The 18,886-nt window shown below is 47.2% G+C and overlaps 1 protein-coding gene across 1 annotated transcript in view; it reads left to right on the top strand.

Annotated features, from left to right (window-relative positions):
- The window catches only part of ARHGAP32 (Rho GTPase activating protein 32), a 267,273-nt gene that overhangs the window by 156,913 nt on the left and 91,474 nt on the right, over positions 1 to 18,886 (top strand). Inside the window, exons 6-9 of the mRNA XM_034754531.1 lie at positions 1,747 to 1,884; positions 4,570 to 4,662; positions 12,236 to 12,358; positions 14,353 to 14,430. Of these exons, the coding sequence (XP_034610422.1) occupies positions 1,747 to 1,884; positions 4,570 to 4,662; positions 12,236 to 12,358; positions 14,353 to 14,430 (432 nt within the window). The remainder of the gene's footprint in view (positions 1 to 1,746; positions 1,885 to 4,569; positions 4,663 to 12,235; positions 12,359 to 14,352; positions 14,431 to 18,886) is intronic.

Genomic DNA, 18,886 nt, shown 5'->3' with positions numbered 1-18,886 from the left:
GTGAAATAAAGCACTTTGAGATCTGCTGATGAAAAGCACTATATAAGAGCCTGGTGGTGACTCTGAGTAATTCACTTATCCACTTTGTGATTCTATTCTTCTGGAATTTTTATACTGCCTTCATCACTGTAGTATGTGAGTACTTTCCAGTCATGCATTAAGTGATGGGAATAACATCTGCCATATGTTAGTTGTTTTTTCTCCTCATCTCCCCAGGGGGAGAATTACGTGCTCAGTGTAGTTTTTGTTTTGTAGGGATTTTTTTAAAAAACATCTCCATGCTGCTTTTTGTTTGTATTGGAAAAGGCAGGTCAAAGAAGTGTGCCTTGCACATGGAACGGGACATTGTGAGGGTTTGGTTGGTCCTTAGTTCCTGCTTCAGTTTTCCAGTCTGTAAACTGGAGGTAACATCACCTTACCTCCCTCAGAAGAGTGTTGAGCGGATTAATTATGGTTCATAAAGTGCTTTGAAGCTGTAAACTTCTGTATTAGTGCAGCAGTTGTTATTGATTGTAATAGCCCATGAAGCACTTGGAATATGGGACTTGTGTATTAAAGGTTTCACAAAAGTAAATGACACCTTGTTGCTATGGTAGCATTTTGCTTCCTTGTCTCTGGATGCAGCAGAATGAAAACTTAACCCTTGGAACTGTAGTTACGCAATTTATTGCATGGTTATGAAATGTATTTTGTCAATGTTTTTAACTGGGAAAATGATATACTTAGGGACAGATGCGCAGCTCACGTAAATTATCTTAGCTGCACTGATTTCAGCTGAGGCTTTGTCCTGTAAACTCTGCCACAAATAGTACAGGCCCCAAACCTGCCATCAGATCTGTGCTGGTGGACTTTTGGGTCTCTGCAGAGCCCCACTGTAACCACTAAGCTCTAACACTTTTAACAGCTTCTTGTAATTTACATTTTCTCTGGCACATAGTCACATCCCCTGGCAGGTGGGCACAGTGTGAAAACCTCGTTAGGTAGGCAGAGGGAACAAACTGGTTTTTTGTAGGTCTTTTAGAGTTGTTAAAGCAAATTTAGCTCTGGCATAACATTACTGGCCTGATCTACACTAGAAAATTAGGTTGGTTTAACTACGTCAGTCAGGAGAGTGAAAAATCCACACCCTTGACCAGCATAATTAAACTGACCCTAAGACCCTGTGGAGACAGGCTAGGTCAGTGATTCTCAAACTTTTTTACTGGTGACCCCTTTCAAATAGCAAGCCTCTGAGTGTGACCCCCCCCCCCCCTTATAAATGAAAAACACTTGTTTATATATTTAAAATCATTGAAAATGCTGGAGGCAAAGCGGGGTTTGGGGTGGAGGCTGACAGCTCGCGACCCCCCATGTAATAACCTTGTGACCCCCTGAGGGGTCCTGACCCCCAGTTTGAGAACCCCTAGGCTAGGTCGACATAAGAATTCTTCTGTCGACCTAGCTACTGCCTCTCGGGGAGGTGGATTACCTACACTAATGAGAGAACCCCTCCCATTGGCATAGATTTTGTGTACACTGAAGTTGGAGGAATAATACCAGGGGTGAACTTGTTTCACTCTGGTTTTAAACTGTTACATGCTAAAGCTTAAAATAAAAATAACTGGGCATCCTTTATTTACACCCACGTATTACATAAGGGAAGACTAGCAGCAAAGAAAGCAGTGCCTCCCTTTGCTTCTGCTAGGAGTGTCATTTTATGCCCCTGATCAAAGTGGTCTGATGTGGTGCTTTTCTCTCTCTATGCAGGGCAAGAGCTGGATTGTGAAACGGAGTTATGAAGATTTCAGAGTCCTTGATAAACATCTCCACCTGTGTATCTATGATCGGCGTTTCTCTCAGCTCTCAGAGCTACCCCGCTCCGATGCCCTGAAGGACAGTCCAGAGGTAAAATGTGAACCCTGTTAGCAGAGAAAGCTCTGATCAGACTCAGAGCTACTACAAATGAACAGAGGATGGTTTGGGTTTTCTTCACAGCTTTTAAAAAACAGAAGTTTTTGGATTCTGAATTAGATTTTGGGAGTTGATTAGAAAAGTAATTGGAACAGCACATTCCTCCTCACCTTAACAAAGGAAAGTGCTTTGCAAATTAGTATAAATGACTGCATTGCTAAATGCAGAATGGTTATGGAGAATGCAAAGAAAGGAAAATCGGACTTTTAATCTATGCTGTACTGTCAATTACTTAGATCAGAATTTTACTGTATGTTTGGAAACATTTTCAATGACATGAATATTTGCTGACTTAACTTCAACAGTGATGATTTGCTAGGAATATTGAGTGGTTAAAGCGCTGTAATGTTTTAAAGGAGGAAATAGTATTTGGGATAGTAAATTTATATCTATAAACCACAAATTGCTTTGGGTTTTATATATATATATATATTAAAAAATGTGCTAGTTACCTGTAAAAACTCCTTGGAACTAAAATCTGGTTGGTTAGAATACTTTTACCCTGGCCTTTTGTCAAAGCAGATCATTTCCAACCTCATACTCAATCTTTGTTTATCATTTCAAGTGTTTGTTTGTGTCCAAAATCATCTGCTTGGAGGAAGCAATGCATCACTTTGGAAGATTGGGAGGGGAAAATAATATGTGTCGTTTGCAGGAGGTTATTTAAATCAAACAAGCATAACCAAACATCTCTGTTAAACCTCAGTGTCTGTGTGAAGAGTATGCATTACAGTGATGGACAATGCCTATTGCTTCATTTCACAGGTCACTTTTCCCTTAGGCCTGATGGCTGCAAGCACATGTCCCATTGCAAAGACATGAGTGCAGAAAAATCCTGACTATCCGTGTCAAGAGGCCAATATTGCCTGCCCATAAGCCCTGTAACTGAAAAAGGGGGAAATAAGAAAGCTTAAAGCCATTTCAGGCATACAAAGCAAAATCTATTTTATCTGTAAATCTGGATCTATACTCCTTTAAAACCAAATGGGAAGAGTGTGGAGAAAGGAGGGACAATGGGTGAAATCATTGCTCCATTGGAGTCAGTGGTGAGTTTTTTGACACTGCGTTCAGTGAGTCTAGGATTTCACCCAATATCTCATCAGGGAACCTACACTGGTTGGTTGGTTTTGTCTTGGATGCAAGATATTGCTGAAGACAGCGTAAAAATAATAATCTCCTAAATGTGACATGGGAATGGAGCAATTAAACAATAAATAAGTAGAATAATACGCTCCAAGGTTAATTTTGTGGCATTCTCATCATGTAGGCATTGGCTCCGCTGACCTTTCAAGACTCATTATTTTCTGCATCAGTTGCTGGCAGTGGAATTTGTACATTTTTTTAAAGTAATTCCCAGCATTGGGAGGTTAATGTAGCCATTGGGGAGAGGAGGTGGGAATTACACTCTGCCTGTTGCAAGCTTGCCTCATGTAAAATATTGTGGAAATTACTTTAAAAAGGGCTCAGAAACTACATATTTAAAGACCAGTCTATAAAAATACTCTTGGCAGCAATTTGGAGTCAGTAAGAGCCTGGCCTGAGGAAGGATTTGAGGATCTACTATTTGTGATTAATAGTCCTGCAAAATGCTCCATAGGGGTTAGACCCCTGCTCCCCCATAGAGCCCTTTTGACTTTGTTGGGGCTCCATGAAGGCTTAGAAAGGTCCATTGGGTGCAGCCAGCAAGATCCAGGACTGTTATCTGACAGCGTGGCGATACGAAGCCAAATTGTGGACCCATTGACACTGATGGAGTGTTGACATTAGCTTAAGTGGGATCCAGGTTTTGAGATTTGTTTGGACCATTGTCTTTCCAACATACCTGTTGTAGGTTGTATAGCATGATGTTGGATACAAAGTATCTATGTGCACAGGAGATGCTGTGACATCTAACATACTGCCACACCTTGGAATGTGGTTTTGCAAGTGTGTGATGTCTCTCACTCTTTCTGGTTTATTTTTATTTCAAATTAAACAGTTAAAACAGATGTTTTGGGTCAACAGTGTTTTATTTGGTCTTGGAGACTCCAGGCTGTCATGGAATTTCTTAATACTATCTCCATAGCTTAGATCAAAGTGACCCAACTAGGTCGTCTTTGGTGAAAGTCGTTTTACATCGTCGTAAGGGCCAGTACTAAGGATGTTTTTTAAGCCCTCATTTATTGTTTGAAAAATGAATGTTTCACCACTCTGGCTTGCCACGTTCCAAAGCACTTTACATCTGTGGGGAAATGGCAGCCTCTGTTTTGTTTTACTCAATGGTTCTCAGATGTGTTGGATTGTCATAATTGAAATAATCTGTTTGGATGTGAAATGCATAGCAAACAGAGGACTTCAGGGCTTAAAATATTTTGGCGTTGGCAATTAGTCTTCACTGAGAAACCTTTCTCATCTTACATATATAGAAATGTGTAATCCCTGGAACAATATTTGCACTGATTTCTCTCCTTCTCCAAACCTTAGAATCCCATTGTATTAGGAACTAAATCAGTATCAGTGCAAACTGCTCATACCTCCCTCTCCAGTTAATTTGCCAACAACTATGCCAGCTTGGAGAAAGGGGCTCCGCTTTTGTATATCAGCCGAATAATTATACTTGTTCTTTCTTTTCCTCTGCAGCTTGTCACCCAGATGCTGATGGCTTACCTGTCCCGGCTCTCAGCCATCGCAGGCAACAAGATCAACTGTGGGCCTGCCCTCACATGGATGGAGGTAGGGTGCAGTGCACAGCACTGCTTTTCATGTCAACCGCCCTATTCTCCGCAGCCTGCCTCTTGCATAGTCCTTATACCTGTGCAAAGTGAGTGGAGAAAAGCTGTGTAGTCCAACTTTGTGGAATCACATCCCGGTAACATTTGACACCCATTTTGCACAAGTGGTGAGGACTACACAAGGCAGGGGAGAATCAGACCCCATGTTAAGGATCAGGGATTTTTTCCTCCTATTTGGATTTTGTCAGCTGAAAGACATGAAAGTCTTACATTGTTTGATTACAAAGTAATAGAAGGTAGCAACTCAGATGATACAGCAATAGGGTCAATGTGCTACCTAGATAAGCCAAGTTCAGCAGTGGACTGAGACTGCAGGTCATAGGCTGCACTAGATGGCACACACACCTTCCTGCACTCATTTCAGTGGGTATGTATTGCTCTTTAAAAGCTGCGGACGTTGATACCTTCTTTGCTATTTTTGGCTCTCTATTTTTTAAAGACCACTGCATCGAAACAGCCAACATTATCTACTCCGTTTTGCCATCTTTGCTGTTAAATGGCTCAACAGAGCTTATGTTGTGTGCTCTCAGCGGTCCTGTTTATATACTATGAATTACAACTGTAGCACTGCTTTCTCTGTTAATTGTTTTGTGCCACCTCAAGCACTAGTACTTAAACCACCAGCCTTAGTGGGTGGAGGGAGGAGGAAAGAATGGGATTAAGCGATCAAGACCCCTGCTCCCTTTTGTCAACAGTCAGGCTGAGTAGGGGTGTATGTCGATCTTCCCTGGTGACATTACTGTATCACACAGGACACAGGAAGAACTGTTGTTAGACATCACAAATCTTGAGAAATGTACCAGCTAGCATGTTCATGTAGCTAAATTTTAAATGTTTGTAATTTGGGTGCGTGGATTCTTCTCAAATTCGTCAAAAAAAGGAAAGAAAAGAAAACCCTTTAGGTTAAGATGAGGTGTGGCAGATTTTCAGCCCAAAAGGAGAAATGGTCAGCGACTTTGAGGTGAATGAAACTGGAGAATTTACTGGAAGTTAAGGTTACAACTCAGCAATTATGTGCACTAGTGAAAGTGCTCTAATAAAACTTAAGTTCTTCTTCGAGTGATTGTTCACATCCATTACACATTAGGTGTGCGCGCGCCGCGTGCACGGACGTCGGAAACTTTTTCCCTCAGCGGCTCCCGTTGGGCCGGCAGGGTCCCCCCTCCCGCCAGAGCGGTGCCCCGTTCTAGAATATATATATCCCTGCAGGCCCGACCCTCTCTCAGTTCCTTCTTACCGTCCATGGCGGTGTTGGAACAACTCTGTCTCTCGTCTGAGAGTGTCCCTTAGCATAGTAGTTAGTGTTATCTTTACAGTTATCAGTTCTTTAGTAGCTAGTGTTAAGCTTAGCAGTTATCAGTTCTTTAGAAATACTCAAACTTCTTTGTATTAGATGTTTGGTCAACCCCGGCACCGGCCCTGGGCGGTGGGGCATGCCGCACGCCCAAGGCTTCAAGGCTTGTGCCACATGCCGCAAGCCTATGCCATTAAGCGATCCACACAACTCGTGTCTCCGTTGCCTGGGGGAAGCACACCAAAAAGAGTGCTGCAAGATCTGTAAGGCTTTCAAGCCCAGGACTAAGAAAGAGAGACTTTCGCCTTAAGCAGCTGCTCATGGAGACGGCATTACAGCCCTCCACTTCGACGGCACCGTCAACCTCGGTGCGGAGTGCCCCAGCATCGGTCCGTGATCCGGCGCCGGCGGGGCACCCTAAGCCCACGGCACCGAATCAGCGAGAAGACCTCCGGCATCGGTCGTCTTCGCCGGCAAAATTGAAGGGCCGGCCCAAGGACGCTCCCCGCATAAGAGGGTAGCACCCATGAAGACCTCGAGTGCGCCTAAGGCCGTTGCGGACCCGGCACAGATCCTGGTGACAGTGGCTCCGGTGCCGAAAGGCCCGTCGAGCCCCGGGATAGGCGCGTCGAGTGAGGAGGAAGGGCTGGAGGAGATTTTGGAACAGCCCTCCACCCCGGACACATTTGAGGCAGCAAAGGACCTCATTGAATTGTCCGCTGAGGGCCCCCTCCAAACTAAAGACGATCCATCGAGACTGCCATCCAGAGGCAAGCCGGCAATGGTGCGCCCATCACGGTCGCCATCTCGGCACCGTTCACGGCGCTGGTCCCAGTCGAGCTCCACCTCGGTGGACTCCCAGCTTCCCTCTGCGCAGAGAGACGCACAGCCGTCAGGCCCCAATAAGCGCCTGGCACCGACCCAGCAGCCCTACTCGAGTAGGCACCGGGACGTGTCAGTTACACGATCCCCGAGACCGACCACCCATAGTTGTTCCCGGACCCGTGGTCACCGGTACCAATTCAGGTCCAGGTCGGCAAGATGCTACTCCCGGTCACGGAGGCACTACTCTCCGACCCCGGACCGGCACCGTCCCACGGCACCGCCGTGGCCTTCCAGATCACTGTTCGTGGTTTCGGAGGCAGACTCGGGCCGGTACAGCGGATATGCCCACAGGGCACAGGCCAGTAGGGATCACGAAGCCGCTTGGCATCCACAATGGGGCCAGTCAGGACAATGGCCATTCTGGACCCCTTGGGCCTACCACCAGCAAGGCCCCCCCGTCCAGGACCTCGAGATCTGGGCCCTCAGGACACCGGTCCCGCTCTCCACAGTGGCGCCCGCCCTCTCGCAAGGAGGCCACGGTCTCCAGACCACCGGAACGAGAAAGGGTGGACTTGGCACCGAGCCCGGTACCGTCTCAGACCCACATCATAGAACGGGCCCCAGAGGAGCGCCCAGTTGGTGAGGAGTTGCAGGGAGAGGAAGACGCGCAAAAGGCCCTGACCTCTTCCTCCTCACCAGACGAAGCCGTGGCGGGCACAACAGTGTCTGGCCCTCCCCCGATTGACCATCGGGCGCACCAGGAACTGCTCCGCCGAGTAGCCCTCAATCTGGGGTTGCAGGCGGAGGAGACGGTGGAGCAGGAGGACCCCATGGTCGACATCCTAAGCCCAGAGGGCTCCTCCAGGATTGCGCTCCCGCTCATAAAAACGGTCCAGTCCAACTACAAAACAGTATGGCAAACACCGGCCTCCAGTGCACCAACTGCGAAAGGCGTGGAGAGGAAATATTTCGCCCCATCTAAAGGGTTTGACTTCCTCTTCTCTCACCCAACACCCTGTTCGCTGGTCGTCTCTGCGGTCAACGAACGAGAGCGACATGGCCAACATGCCCCGGCCCCCAAAACCAAGGAGACAAAACGCTTGGACTTATTTGGGAGAAAGGTCTACTCGTCCGGGGGCCTCCAGTTGAGGATCGCTAACCAGCAAGCGATTCTGAACAGACACAACTTTAATTCTTGGGCATCAGTCTCCAAGTTTAAGGAATCTCTGCCTCAGGGCTCACAACCCGAGTTTACGGCTATAGTGGATGAAGGGAAGGCAGTAGCCAAAACCTCCCTACAGGCCTCCCTTGACTCTGCGGACGCATCTGCTAGGACAATCGCGACAGGGGTAGTAATGAGACGCTCGGCATGGTTACACGCTTCCGGCCTTCCCCCAGAGGTGCAAAACACCCTCCAAGACCTTCCGTTCGAGGGGTCAGGCTTGTTTTCGGACCAGACAGATGCCAGACTACATAGCCTCAGACTCTTGAGCGACCCTCAAGTCGTTGGGAATGCATACCCCGGTGACACAGAGGAAACCCTTCAAGCCCCAGTACCACCCTTGTCCTCAACAGGAACCGTACTGCAGACGTGGCAGGGATAACAGGCGTAGACGTAACAATACGCCTAACCAGGGCCAAAATCATGGCCAAGGCAAGCCGCAGCCGGGAAATAAGCAAGGGTTTTGAAGCTGCGATCGAGGACAGCGTACCAAGCTCTATTCCGGATCCACCTCTATGTTTCAGGGACTGCCTGTCCTGTTTTTACTGTGCTTGGTCACATATAACATCGGACCACTGGGTCCTGCGCACGGTGGAGGCGGGCTACACCCTTCAGTTCTCCTCGCCCCCTCCCTCCCACCCCCCTTCCCCGTCCCTCTTCAGGGACCCCTCTCACAAGCAACTCCTCATGCAGGAGGTGCGGACCCTCCTCACAGTAGGAGCAGTGGAAGAGGTTCCTCCGGACCTAACTGGGAAAGGATTCTACTCCAGATATTTCCTGATTCCCAAAGCAAAAGGGGGCCTCCGTCCCATTTTGGACCTACGCGGACTAAACAAATTTTTGGTCAAAACACGTTTCCGTATGGTCTCCCTTGGAGCTATTATCCCATCCCTGGATCCGGGGGATTGGTACACTGCCCTCGATATGAAAGATGCGTATTTTCACATCACCATCTGCCCGGCCCACCAGCGGTTCCTGCGCTTCACCATCAACCAACGCCATTTTCAATTTACGGTCCTGCCCTTCAGCCTGGCAACGGCCCCGCGAGTATTCACAAAATGCATGTCCGTGGTGGCAGCTTTTCTTTGGAAGAGAAAGATGCGCATGTACCTGTACTTGGACAACTGGCTCCTCGCGGGCAGGTCGGAGGCCGAGGTCCGCTCCCACGTGACGCTGGCACTACAGGTGTTCTGCAAGCTCGGTCTACTGGTCAATGTGCCCAAGTCCTCACTGATCCCCACGCAGAGACTGGACTTAATAGGAGCAGTCCTGGACTCGGTGGCGGCACGGGCAAGTCTTCCAGTGTCATGGTTCTTGGCCAGTCAAAGGGTCGTAAGCTCCATCCAACAATTCCCCACGACCATGGCCAGGTGCTGTATGCAACTCTTGGGGCACATGGCGGCCTGCACACATGTAGTCAGACATGCCCGCCTAAGACTCAGGCCATTACAGTTGTGGCTGGCCCAAACGTATCGCCCCAACAGAGACCCCTTAGACCTGGTAGTAACCATCCCAGCTCAGGTGTCGAACTCCCTCCACTGGTGGCTCGATCAGCAGCAGGTTTGCGAGGGGGTCCCCTTCGCTGCCCCGCAACCCACTCTGATGTTAGTAACAGATCCCTTGGACCTGGGCTGGGGGGCACACCTAGGGGACCTGCGGACCCAGGGCTTATGGTCCAGGGAAGAAAAGTTGCTTCACATCAATCTGAAGGAGTTAAGGGCAGTTCGCCTCGCCTGCCAGACCTTTCACGCTACCATAGAAGGCCACAGCGTGTCAGTTCTGATGGACAACACTACCGCCATGTTCTACATAAACAAGCAGGGCGGATCCCGATCCTCTCCCCTCTGTGACGAGGCGCTCCTCCTATGGGACTTCTGTATAGCCCGTTCAGTCCACCTAATCGCAACATATCTCCCAGGGGTCCAAAACGGGTTAGCAGACCGCCTCAGCCGGTCCTACCACATGCACAAATGGACATTGAGACAGGACGTCCTGCATTCAATCTTCCAGAGGTGGGGGTTTCCCCTGGTAGATCTCTTCGTCACCAAGGGCAACAGCCAATGCCCTCAGTTTTGTTCATTCCAGAACCTCAGCCCGGGCTTGTTGGCAGATGCCTTCGCGATTCCGTGGGGCGGGAGCCTGAGGTATGCCTTCCCACCATTCCCGCTCATCCACAAGGTCCTCCTCAAGACTCGCAGGGACAAGGCGGCAGTCATCCTCATCGCCCCGGCGTGGCCACACCAGCATTGGTTCACGACCCTGCTGGAACTGTCCATAACTGCCCCGATTGCCCTCCCCCTCCATCGCAACCTCATCACACAGGACCAGGGTCACCTACTCCACCTGAACCTACCGTCGCTACATCTCATGGCGTGGTATCTCTCTGGCTAAACGATATGGAGCACAGGTGCTCCCACCAGGTCCAGCAAATTCTCCTTGGTAGTAGGAAGTCCTCCACAAGAGTGACCTACCTTGCCAAATGAAAGAGGTTCTCCCACTGGTGTGAGCCTCATCACATACAGCCTCTGCGGGCCTCAGTCCCATCAATTCTGGACTACTTGCTGCACCTCAGGCATCAAGGGCTCGTCCCTGCCTCAATTAAAGTGCATCTGGCTGCCATATCGGCGTTCCATCCTGGGGAGTTGGGAGTTTCGGTGTTCTCCAACCCCATAGTAGCCCGATTCCTCAAGGGACTGGAGAGGGTGTTTCCCTGTTCGCACCCGCCGGTCCCTGCGTGGAATCTCAACCTGGTCCTAACTAAACTCATGGGGCCACCCTTTGAACCCCTAGCCTCTTGCTCCCTCATGCACCTCTCTCATGGAAGACAGCATTTCTCGTGGCCATCACATTGGCCAGGAGGGTATCAGAATTGAGAGCCCTCGCTTCGGAACCTCCTTATACAGTTTTTTATAAGGATAAGGTGCAACTGAGGCCTCACCCTAAATTCTTTCCAAAGGTGGTCACACATTTTCATATGGGCCAGGACATTTATTTACCGTTGTTCTTCCCTAAGCCCCTTACAGACCCAAGCCACCGCAGCCTGCATACTCTCGATGTCCGTAGGGCCTTGGCATTTTATCTAGAATGGACCAGGCCATTCCGCAAATCAACTCAACTGTTTATTGCCATTGCGGAGCGAATGAGAGGCCAGCCTATCTCGACGCAACGCTTGTCAGCATGGCTTGTGCTTTGCATACGCACGTGCTATGAGCTCGCCAACATACCAGCCCCGGAGATCCGGGCTCACTCGACTAGGGCCCAAGCGTCCTCGGCGGCTTTCTTGGCGCAGGTTCCACTCCAGGAAATCTGTAAAGCGGCCACCTGGTCGTCGGTGCATACGTTCACAGCCCACTACGCGATCCATCATCAGACCAGAGAGGACGCGGTGGTCGGCAGGGCTGTGCTTCAATCAATTGTTCCTTGACTCCTACCCTCCTCCAATGGTAAGCTTGTGAGTCACCTAATGTGTAATGGACGTGAACAACACATCTCGAAGAACAGTTACAGAAGGTAAGTAACCGTTTTTTCTCCTGAACGACCTTTCCAAATTAACTGAGACTCTTACAAAATTGCCTTTCAGCTGGCTTTCCAGATGGGGACAATAATCTGAGTTTTAAAAACTGACTGGGAAATGTAGCAGAGGGGAAAAAATCCAGTGGAACCATAATTTCTTCCTGGAAGTTCAGACATTATAGAAACTGGCAGAGGAGTAGACTAGATTTTATATTTTCTCTGTAGCTTTGTCATCCTCATTGTCCCTGCTGTCATTAAATTCCCTGCTTGTAAAGCATTTTTATCATCATTCCGTTATTTTTTTAAGTACTCGAAGAGAAGGAATACAATGCCATGACAGAGTGGGGGGAGGCATACACATTCATTGCCATGTTAGTGTTCTATACAAAAATGCACAAAGACTGCATCCTCAACAATGAATGGATGAGAAGGGGCGATGTGACCTTCTGAAACTTAATTTATTAACTGTCCTTCCTCTTCATTTCTATGTATTCTGTGCCCTACATTGTCCATCCATGCTGTTCTCTTCAGGGGGCCCCTAAGCTGTGCTGTCTTTGTGAATCAGCTTGAAATCCCTGCCACGCATGAGCACCAGTCAAATGTATTCGCAGAGCCACATGTCCTCAGCTGCCTCACAATCTACCGTGCTCTTTGTTGCAGATTGATAACAAGGGGAATCACCTGCTAGTCCATGAAGAATCATCCATTAACGTGCCTGCCATTGCGGCTGCCCACGTTATTAAGAGATACATTGCTCAGGCAGCAGATGAACTGTCCTTTGAGGTAAATAATTAGAGGAACATACATTCCTCATTGTCAAATGTAGAAGAGGAAATGCATCTCGTACGCTCTGTGTGTGTGTGCGTGTGTGTGAGAGAGAGGGAGTGAACGCAAAATAAGGGGACAGGGTTTCAAAAGAGCTTGGCATGTTGGGTGTATGTTGGGCTCTGCACTCTTTTGAAAATCCAGCCAGACGTGTCCCAGTGGGGCTGCTGGGTGCTGAGCCTTTCTGAAAATTGAGCCCCGATTGTAGGTGTTGATTGCTTGAAAATCTCTCTCTCCATTGGCTCTGCTGCCCATTGAGCTGTGCCAGTATGCTGTGACAGTTTGCTTGTATGCACTATTATGATGTTTGGAGCATTGCACACAAATATAAAGGGCAACACAGTCCCTCCCCCAAGGTGTTTCTCTGATTACAGCTTTAGTTGTGCCACTTTGCAGGTAATACGGATATTTAAGGAGTGTTGGGGGATGTATTCAGATTCACTACTCAGCACTCACTGCTATAAACAAACATAGAGTGAAGAAGATGTAAGTTAAATAGACTGTATCCCTCTTAAGTTACAGTATATACGATTTAGGGCATAGACTATTTGGCAGTGTTTCAATATTAATAATAGCTGTAAAATGGTTTTCCCTAACATGGCACATTCTGTTTATCAGTCTCAAAGCCCTGTACAAGCCAATAATTTAGCTTGGCAACAGCTATTGAGGAAGGTAAGTTTTTGTTACTAGTCTCATTTTGCAGATGGGAAACTGAGGCACAGCACACTTGCAGCTTGGCCAAGTTCACACAGTGAGCAATGTAGAGCTGGGATTGGACTACAGATCTCCAGTCTCCCAGTGTTGTGTTCTGACCCCTAAACCAGGAGATCATGCTCCCTTGTGATATTAAAAAGATTTTTATTGTCTAATAAACATTTTAAAAAAGCTAATTCCCGAGCCAGCCTTTTTTTTGTTTGTTTGTTTGTTTCTGAATAGTAAAGAAATCTGGCTAATTTCTGGCTTCTCTAGTTTCTGGGGAGGTAGTGTTGCCTCGTGGATAGAGCACTGGGTAGGGACTCAGGAGACCCAAATTCTGTTCCCAGCTCTGCCATTAACTTACTGGGTGACCTTGGGCAAGTCACTTCACCGCTCTGCGCTTCAGTTTCCCCACCTGTAAAATAGGAGTAATGATGCTTATCTCTTTGTGAAACATTTTGAGATCTAGTGATGAAAAACACTATATGGGAGCTACGTTATCATTTATTATAGTATCCAGTGCAGAATTTACTCAGTTTCAGAAAAAAGTATCACACGCTGCGGGACACAAGTTACCCTCCCACCACACTAGTATAAGCATCTAGAATGAGTTCTGCCAGTGTCATTTGCAGCCACTGAAGCATCAGTGCCAACCCTTTCTCTGGTTTTGTGTTCGTTCTTTTCGAGAACGGGTCCCAAAGGAATGAGAAAAGCTTCAGAAAGCCTCCTCGGCCACCTTGTCCCCTTTGGTCTCTTCCCATCCTGCTGCAGTAACATCACATTGCCTTATTACTTTGTTAGCTTCCTGATTCAGAGGAGAATGTCTTTGTCAGGTCAGGAGAACTGAGTGCAGTTTTTGACTTTGGGCATGAGGGGATGGCAGCAGTGAGAGATGCAAGCACATAGAGTACAAGGGGGAAAATAAGTTCAGCTGTGTGAGAACATTTCCCAAGGGATTTCGTGCTTCGGGGCTTATTTACCACAGTGCACACTGCACTGTTTAATCAGAACACGCCTGCACCCATTGGCTACTTTTAAACAGCTCCTTATGAATACATTAAAAGGGTGCATCTTGTAGGATTTATAATGCATTAAGTCTCATACTTCAGCGGTAGATTATACAAGTGTAGATACCTCTATGCAGATAATGGCTTTAGGATTTCATGCAGTGCAGAAGAATGTGCAGTCACTTTAGCAGTGCCCTGTCTGTCTCCAGCTACATTGGGGGTGGTATTAATGTTGCAATTCTTTTCCAGGTGGGAGACATTGTGTCCGTTATTGACATGCCGCCAAAGGAGCTGACCACGTGGTGGAGGGGCAAACATGGATTTCAGGTATGCACCAGGTATTAGTTCTGAGAGAGCAACATGAATGGAGGTTTGAGAATCTATTCTTTGGTGCCTGTAGGATTTACACGGAACTGCCAATGCTGCTGGTATTGCTAATGCCCATGACTTTTGACAGGGCTACACAGTGTGTCCCTGTGTTGGCTCCCTGAGTGGGGAATAAATAAATAAATTAATGGAGATATCCCATCTCCTAGAACTGGAAGGGACCTTGAAAGGTCATCGAGTCCAGCCCCCTGCCTTCACTAGCAGGACCAAGTACTGATTTTGCCCCAGTTCCCCAAGTGGCCCCCTCAAGGATTGAACTCACAACCCTGGGTTTAGCAGGCCAATGCTCAAACCACTGAGCTATCCCTCCCCCAGGTAAGGTGTAAGGTGACTTCCCCATAGTGAGCAGGGGCTAAGAACAGTCCAACTGGGAACGGAGGGATTGTTCCATAGGAGTAGTGGTGCCACCTTCTCGAAAGAGTCCAAGATAAGGATGGAACCATGACCCCATAGTCTCTCCACACTGTCTGGCAGAGCTGGTCTGTCATTGGTGGGGAGTCTACATTGCATCCTTTCAAAGACAATTGGAACTACTCCGCCAGCTCCGGGGGAATCCTGATTGAGTCCTCACATGTTGCCTTGTATTTTCCCATCATTTGGACCAATTAAATCTAGACTCGGAAAAGCAATGCAGGGTGTCCTACAGGATTCAGAGTGATACAGTGGATAAAGCATGGGACGGGGAGTCAGGAGATGTGAGTCCTTGCCCCAGCTCTATGTAACAGTGGGCAAGTCACTCAACCAATCAGTGCCCCGGTTTCTGTGTCTGTAAAGGAGGTAATGATTTAATCTTGTCTGCCTTTGTAAAGTTGATGAAACATGCTACATAAGTGATGCTTATTGTTTTGTTACTTTGAGGATGAATTGTTTCCAAGCAAGTGGATGGGGCCAGATGGCTGATTTTTCTGATCTATGTGACGCTGAGAATTGTGTGCATAGTTACTCTCTTTGTTGACGGTAGAGCCTCTTGGTTTGTAGAAGAGATTTAGGTTGAATTTTCAAACTCCCCGGGAGTCAGGCATCCAAACCCTCTTGAAACTGAATGGGAGTTGGGTGACTAACACTCTTAGGGTATGTCTACATGAGAAACACTACAGCGGCACAGCTGCAGTGCTGTAGTGTAGATGCTCACTACCGAGATGGAAGGGGTTCTTCCATCACTATCATAAATCCAGCTCTCCAAGAGGCAGTAGCTAGGTCAATAGAATAATACTTCCACTGACCTAGCACTGTCTATACCAGGGCTTAGGTTGGCTTAACCACATCTCTCAGGGCTGTGAGTTTTTCACACTCTTGAGTGACATCGCTAGGTTGATCTACCATTTAGGTGTAGACCAGGCCTTAGACTCCCTTGAAAATTCCAACCTTACAGCAGAACTCCAGCCCTTGCTTTCCAAATGCTGGCACAACACTCCAGTGTGGACTTGCAGAATATGAAATTAAGAGTATGGTGTATGAAAAAGGAGAGACTTCGAAGGGGAAGAGAACTTACTTTCCATCTTTTTGTGCCGCCTTCCTTTGAGTTTCATCCTGAAAGCTTCATTTTAAAAAGGTGAGTCCTCCATCTTGCAGTTGTTTCACATTGTAAACTGGTGCAGTTCCCCCTTTGCTCTGAACAGAAGGCACACACACTGAATAGGGTCAAAACTTACCCACTTCCTGAGGTTTGCATTTATTGTTAACTTAAATAACAACAAAATGTAAACACCAGCATAAGATTTCTCCCCAAGCTGGGCAGTTCATTGGGTTTTCCCTGCAAGGCCTTTCTAGTTCACACTGTCCCAGAGAGAGAGACTCTAGTGTAAACCCTCTCATAGGAATGAACAGGACACACCTCATGTAATCTCAGGGAGAATCAGCAAAAGTTCCCATTAGCTGTACCCAAGAGTTCAAACATCTGACATCAAGCTGACTCAGGAGATAAGCACTGTATCCCCATGAAAGGTCCTGGAATCTACCACCTTCTCTCTCTCTCTCTCTCACCCCACCCCCCCCAAGCCAGTTACAATTGTGACCATATGCAAACAGTATTGGTTATGAAAGGCTTAAATGAGTCATGAGTCAGAGACATCTGTTTGCAGCTCAGGGCTCCCTTCCACTCCTCTCTCTACCCCCATCCCTGCCAAAATCGGAATAAATCATATGGATTCTTATGTAGCACACAGGTAAAAAGATATACTGCGGAGTAAACCCATGGGAATGGCTTCATCTGTGCGCACATGCAGTCAGTTCACAGACACAAATAGCGGATCCCAACAGCTGCAGAAATATAGCATTATAGTTAAGGTTGATAGAATTAGGCTTTTAATTGCACCTTCTGTCCTCAACATATCCCAGAGCTCTTCACGACGCAGTGAATTAGACACTGACAGTGGAATTATTAGGCAGGCAAATGCAGCAGCTGTTACACATGCTCAGTAGTTTGCTCACAGCCGTGAAACCGGTTTACTGAAGGATGCAGTTTTCTGTAGGACCAAGCAGGCTTTAGTCTAATCTCTTTGCAATGTGCTGATAGAGATCTTTCATTTCCATCAAACACCATCTGAAATAAACGGTCACAAATCCTATCGCTGTACAAAGAAAAGGATATTTCTTTTTAAGTGTGTAAGACCTATTGGTATGAGTGTAGGAAAAAATAGTTTATTGAATTAGCACAGCTTTTTGACACTGCTGCCCACTACAGGGAAAAGAGAGGGGAAAAAAATCTTATCCTGCTGTTGATATTGTAGGCCTAGAGGTGTGTTATGATCGGTGAAGAGTATTGTTGTAACATGCTACAAAAGAGTGTAGCAAAGCAAAACTGACACTTGTAGAAGCTATGTTTAAACCATGTAACCTTTTCCATATTTACAGATAAGCAAACACTTTCAGTTTCCCGTTTCAAATTAAAAACTCTGGTGAAAATAATGCTAATCTGTGTCCAAGTCATTTTAATTATGCAAATAAATTAACGGAGATCCGTTGGCTCTTGCCAGTTCATTATGATTCTGTTCCCTGTAGGGTAATCACACTTTTTCAGAGATGTCTCTCTAATTTTACAAACTGTATGAAATACATCGTGATTGATTGTTTATTTCAAACTAAGATTTGCAAACTGGGTTTCACTTTAAATCTCTTCTCATTTGTTTTTTCAGAAATATTTTTAAGCAAATTGTCATTAGAACTGGTGGTAGCTGTCTTTGATCCCAGAGTCAAAAGGATCATAGAATCATAGAATATCAGGGTTGGAAGGGACCTCAGGAGGTCATCTAGTCCAACCCCTGCTCAAAGCAGGACCAATCCCCAACTAAATCGTCCCAGCCAGGGCTTTGTCTAGCCTGACCTTAAAAACCTCTAAGGAAGGAGATTCCACCACCTCCCTAGGTAACCCATTCCAGTGTTTCACCACCCTCCTAGTGAAAAAGTTTTTCCTAATATCCAACCTAGATCTCCCCCACTGCAACTTGAGACCATTACTCCTTGTTCTGTCATCTACCACCACTGAGAACAGTCTAGATCCATCCTCTTTGGAACCCCCTTTCAGGTAGTTGAAAGCACCTATCAAATTCACTCTCATTCTTCTCTTCTGCAGACTAAACAATCCCAGTTCCCTCAGTCTCTCCTTAGAAGTCATGTGCTCCAGCCCTCTAATCATTTTTGTTGCCCTCCACTGGACTCTTTCCAATTTTTCCACATCCTTCTTGTAGTGTGGGGCCCAAAACTGGACACAGTACTCCAGATGAGGCCTCACCAATGTCGACTAGAGGGGAATGATCACTTCCCTCGATCTGCTGGCAATGCCCTTACTTATACAGCCCAAAATGTCGTTAGCCTTCTTGGCAACAAGGGCATGCTGTCGACTCATATCCAGCTTCTCGTTCACTGTAACCCCTAGGTCCTTTTCTGCAGAATTGCTTCCTAGCCATTCGGTCCCTAGTCTGTAGCAGTGCATGGGATTTTTCCGTCCTAAGTGCAGGACTCTGCACTTGTCCTTGTTGAACCTCATCAGATTTCTTTTGGCCCAATTCTCTAATTTGTCTACGTCCCTCTGTATCCTATCCCTATCCTCCAGCGTATCTACCACTCCTCCCAGTTTAGTGTCATCTGCAAATTTGCTGCGGGTGCAGTCCATGCCATCCTCCAGATCATTAATGAAGATATTGAACAAAACCGGCCCAGGACCGACCCTTGGGGCACTCCGCTTGATACCGGCTGCCAACTAGACATGGAGCCATTGATCACTACCCGTTGAGCCAGATGATCTAGCCAGCTTTCTATCCACCTTATAGCCCATTCATCCAGCCCATACTTCTTTAACTTGCCGGCAAGAATACTGTGGAAGACCGTATCAAAAGCTTTGCTAAAGTCAAGGAATAACACGTCCACCGCTTTCCCCTCATCCACATGATGGTGGATG

This window comes from Trachemys scripta, chromosome 21 (genome assembly GCF_013100865.1).
Source record: "Trachemys scripta elegans isolate TJP31775 chromosome 21, CAS_Tse_1.0, whole genome shotgun sequence".
In the NCBI taxonomy this organism is placed as follows: domain Eukaryota; kingdom Metazoa; phylum Chordata; order Testudines; family Emydidae; genus Trachemys; species Trachemys scripta.
Note: the sequence above shows the minus strand (reverse complement) of the source record. Positions and strands in the feature narration are given on the sequence as shown.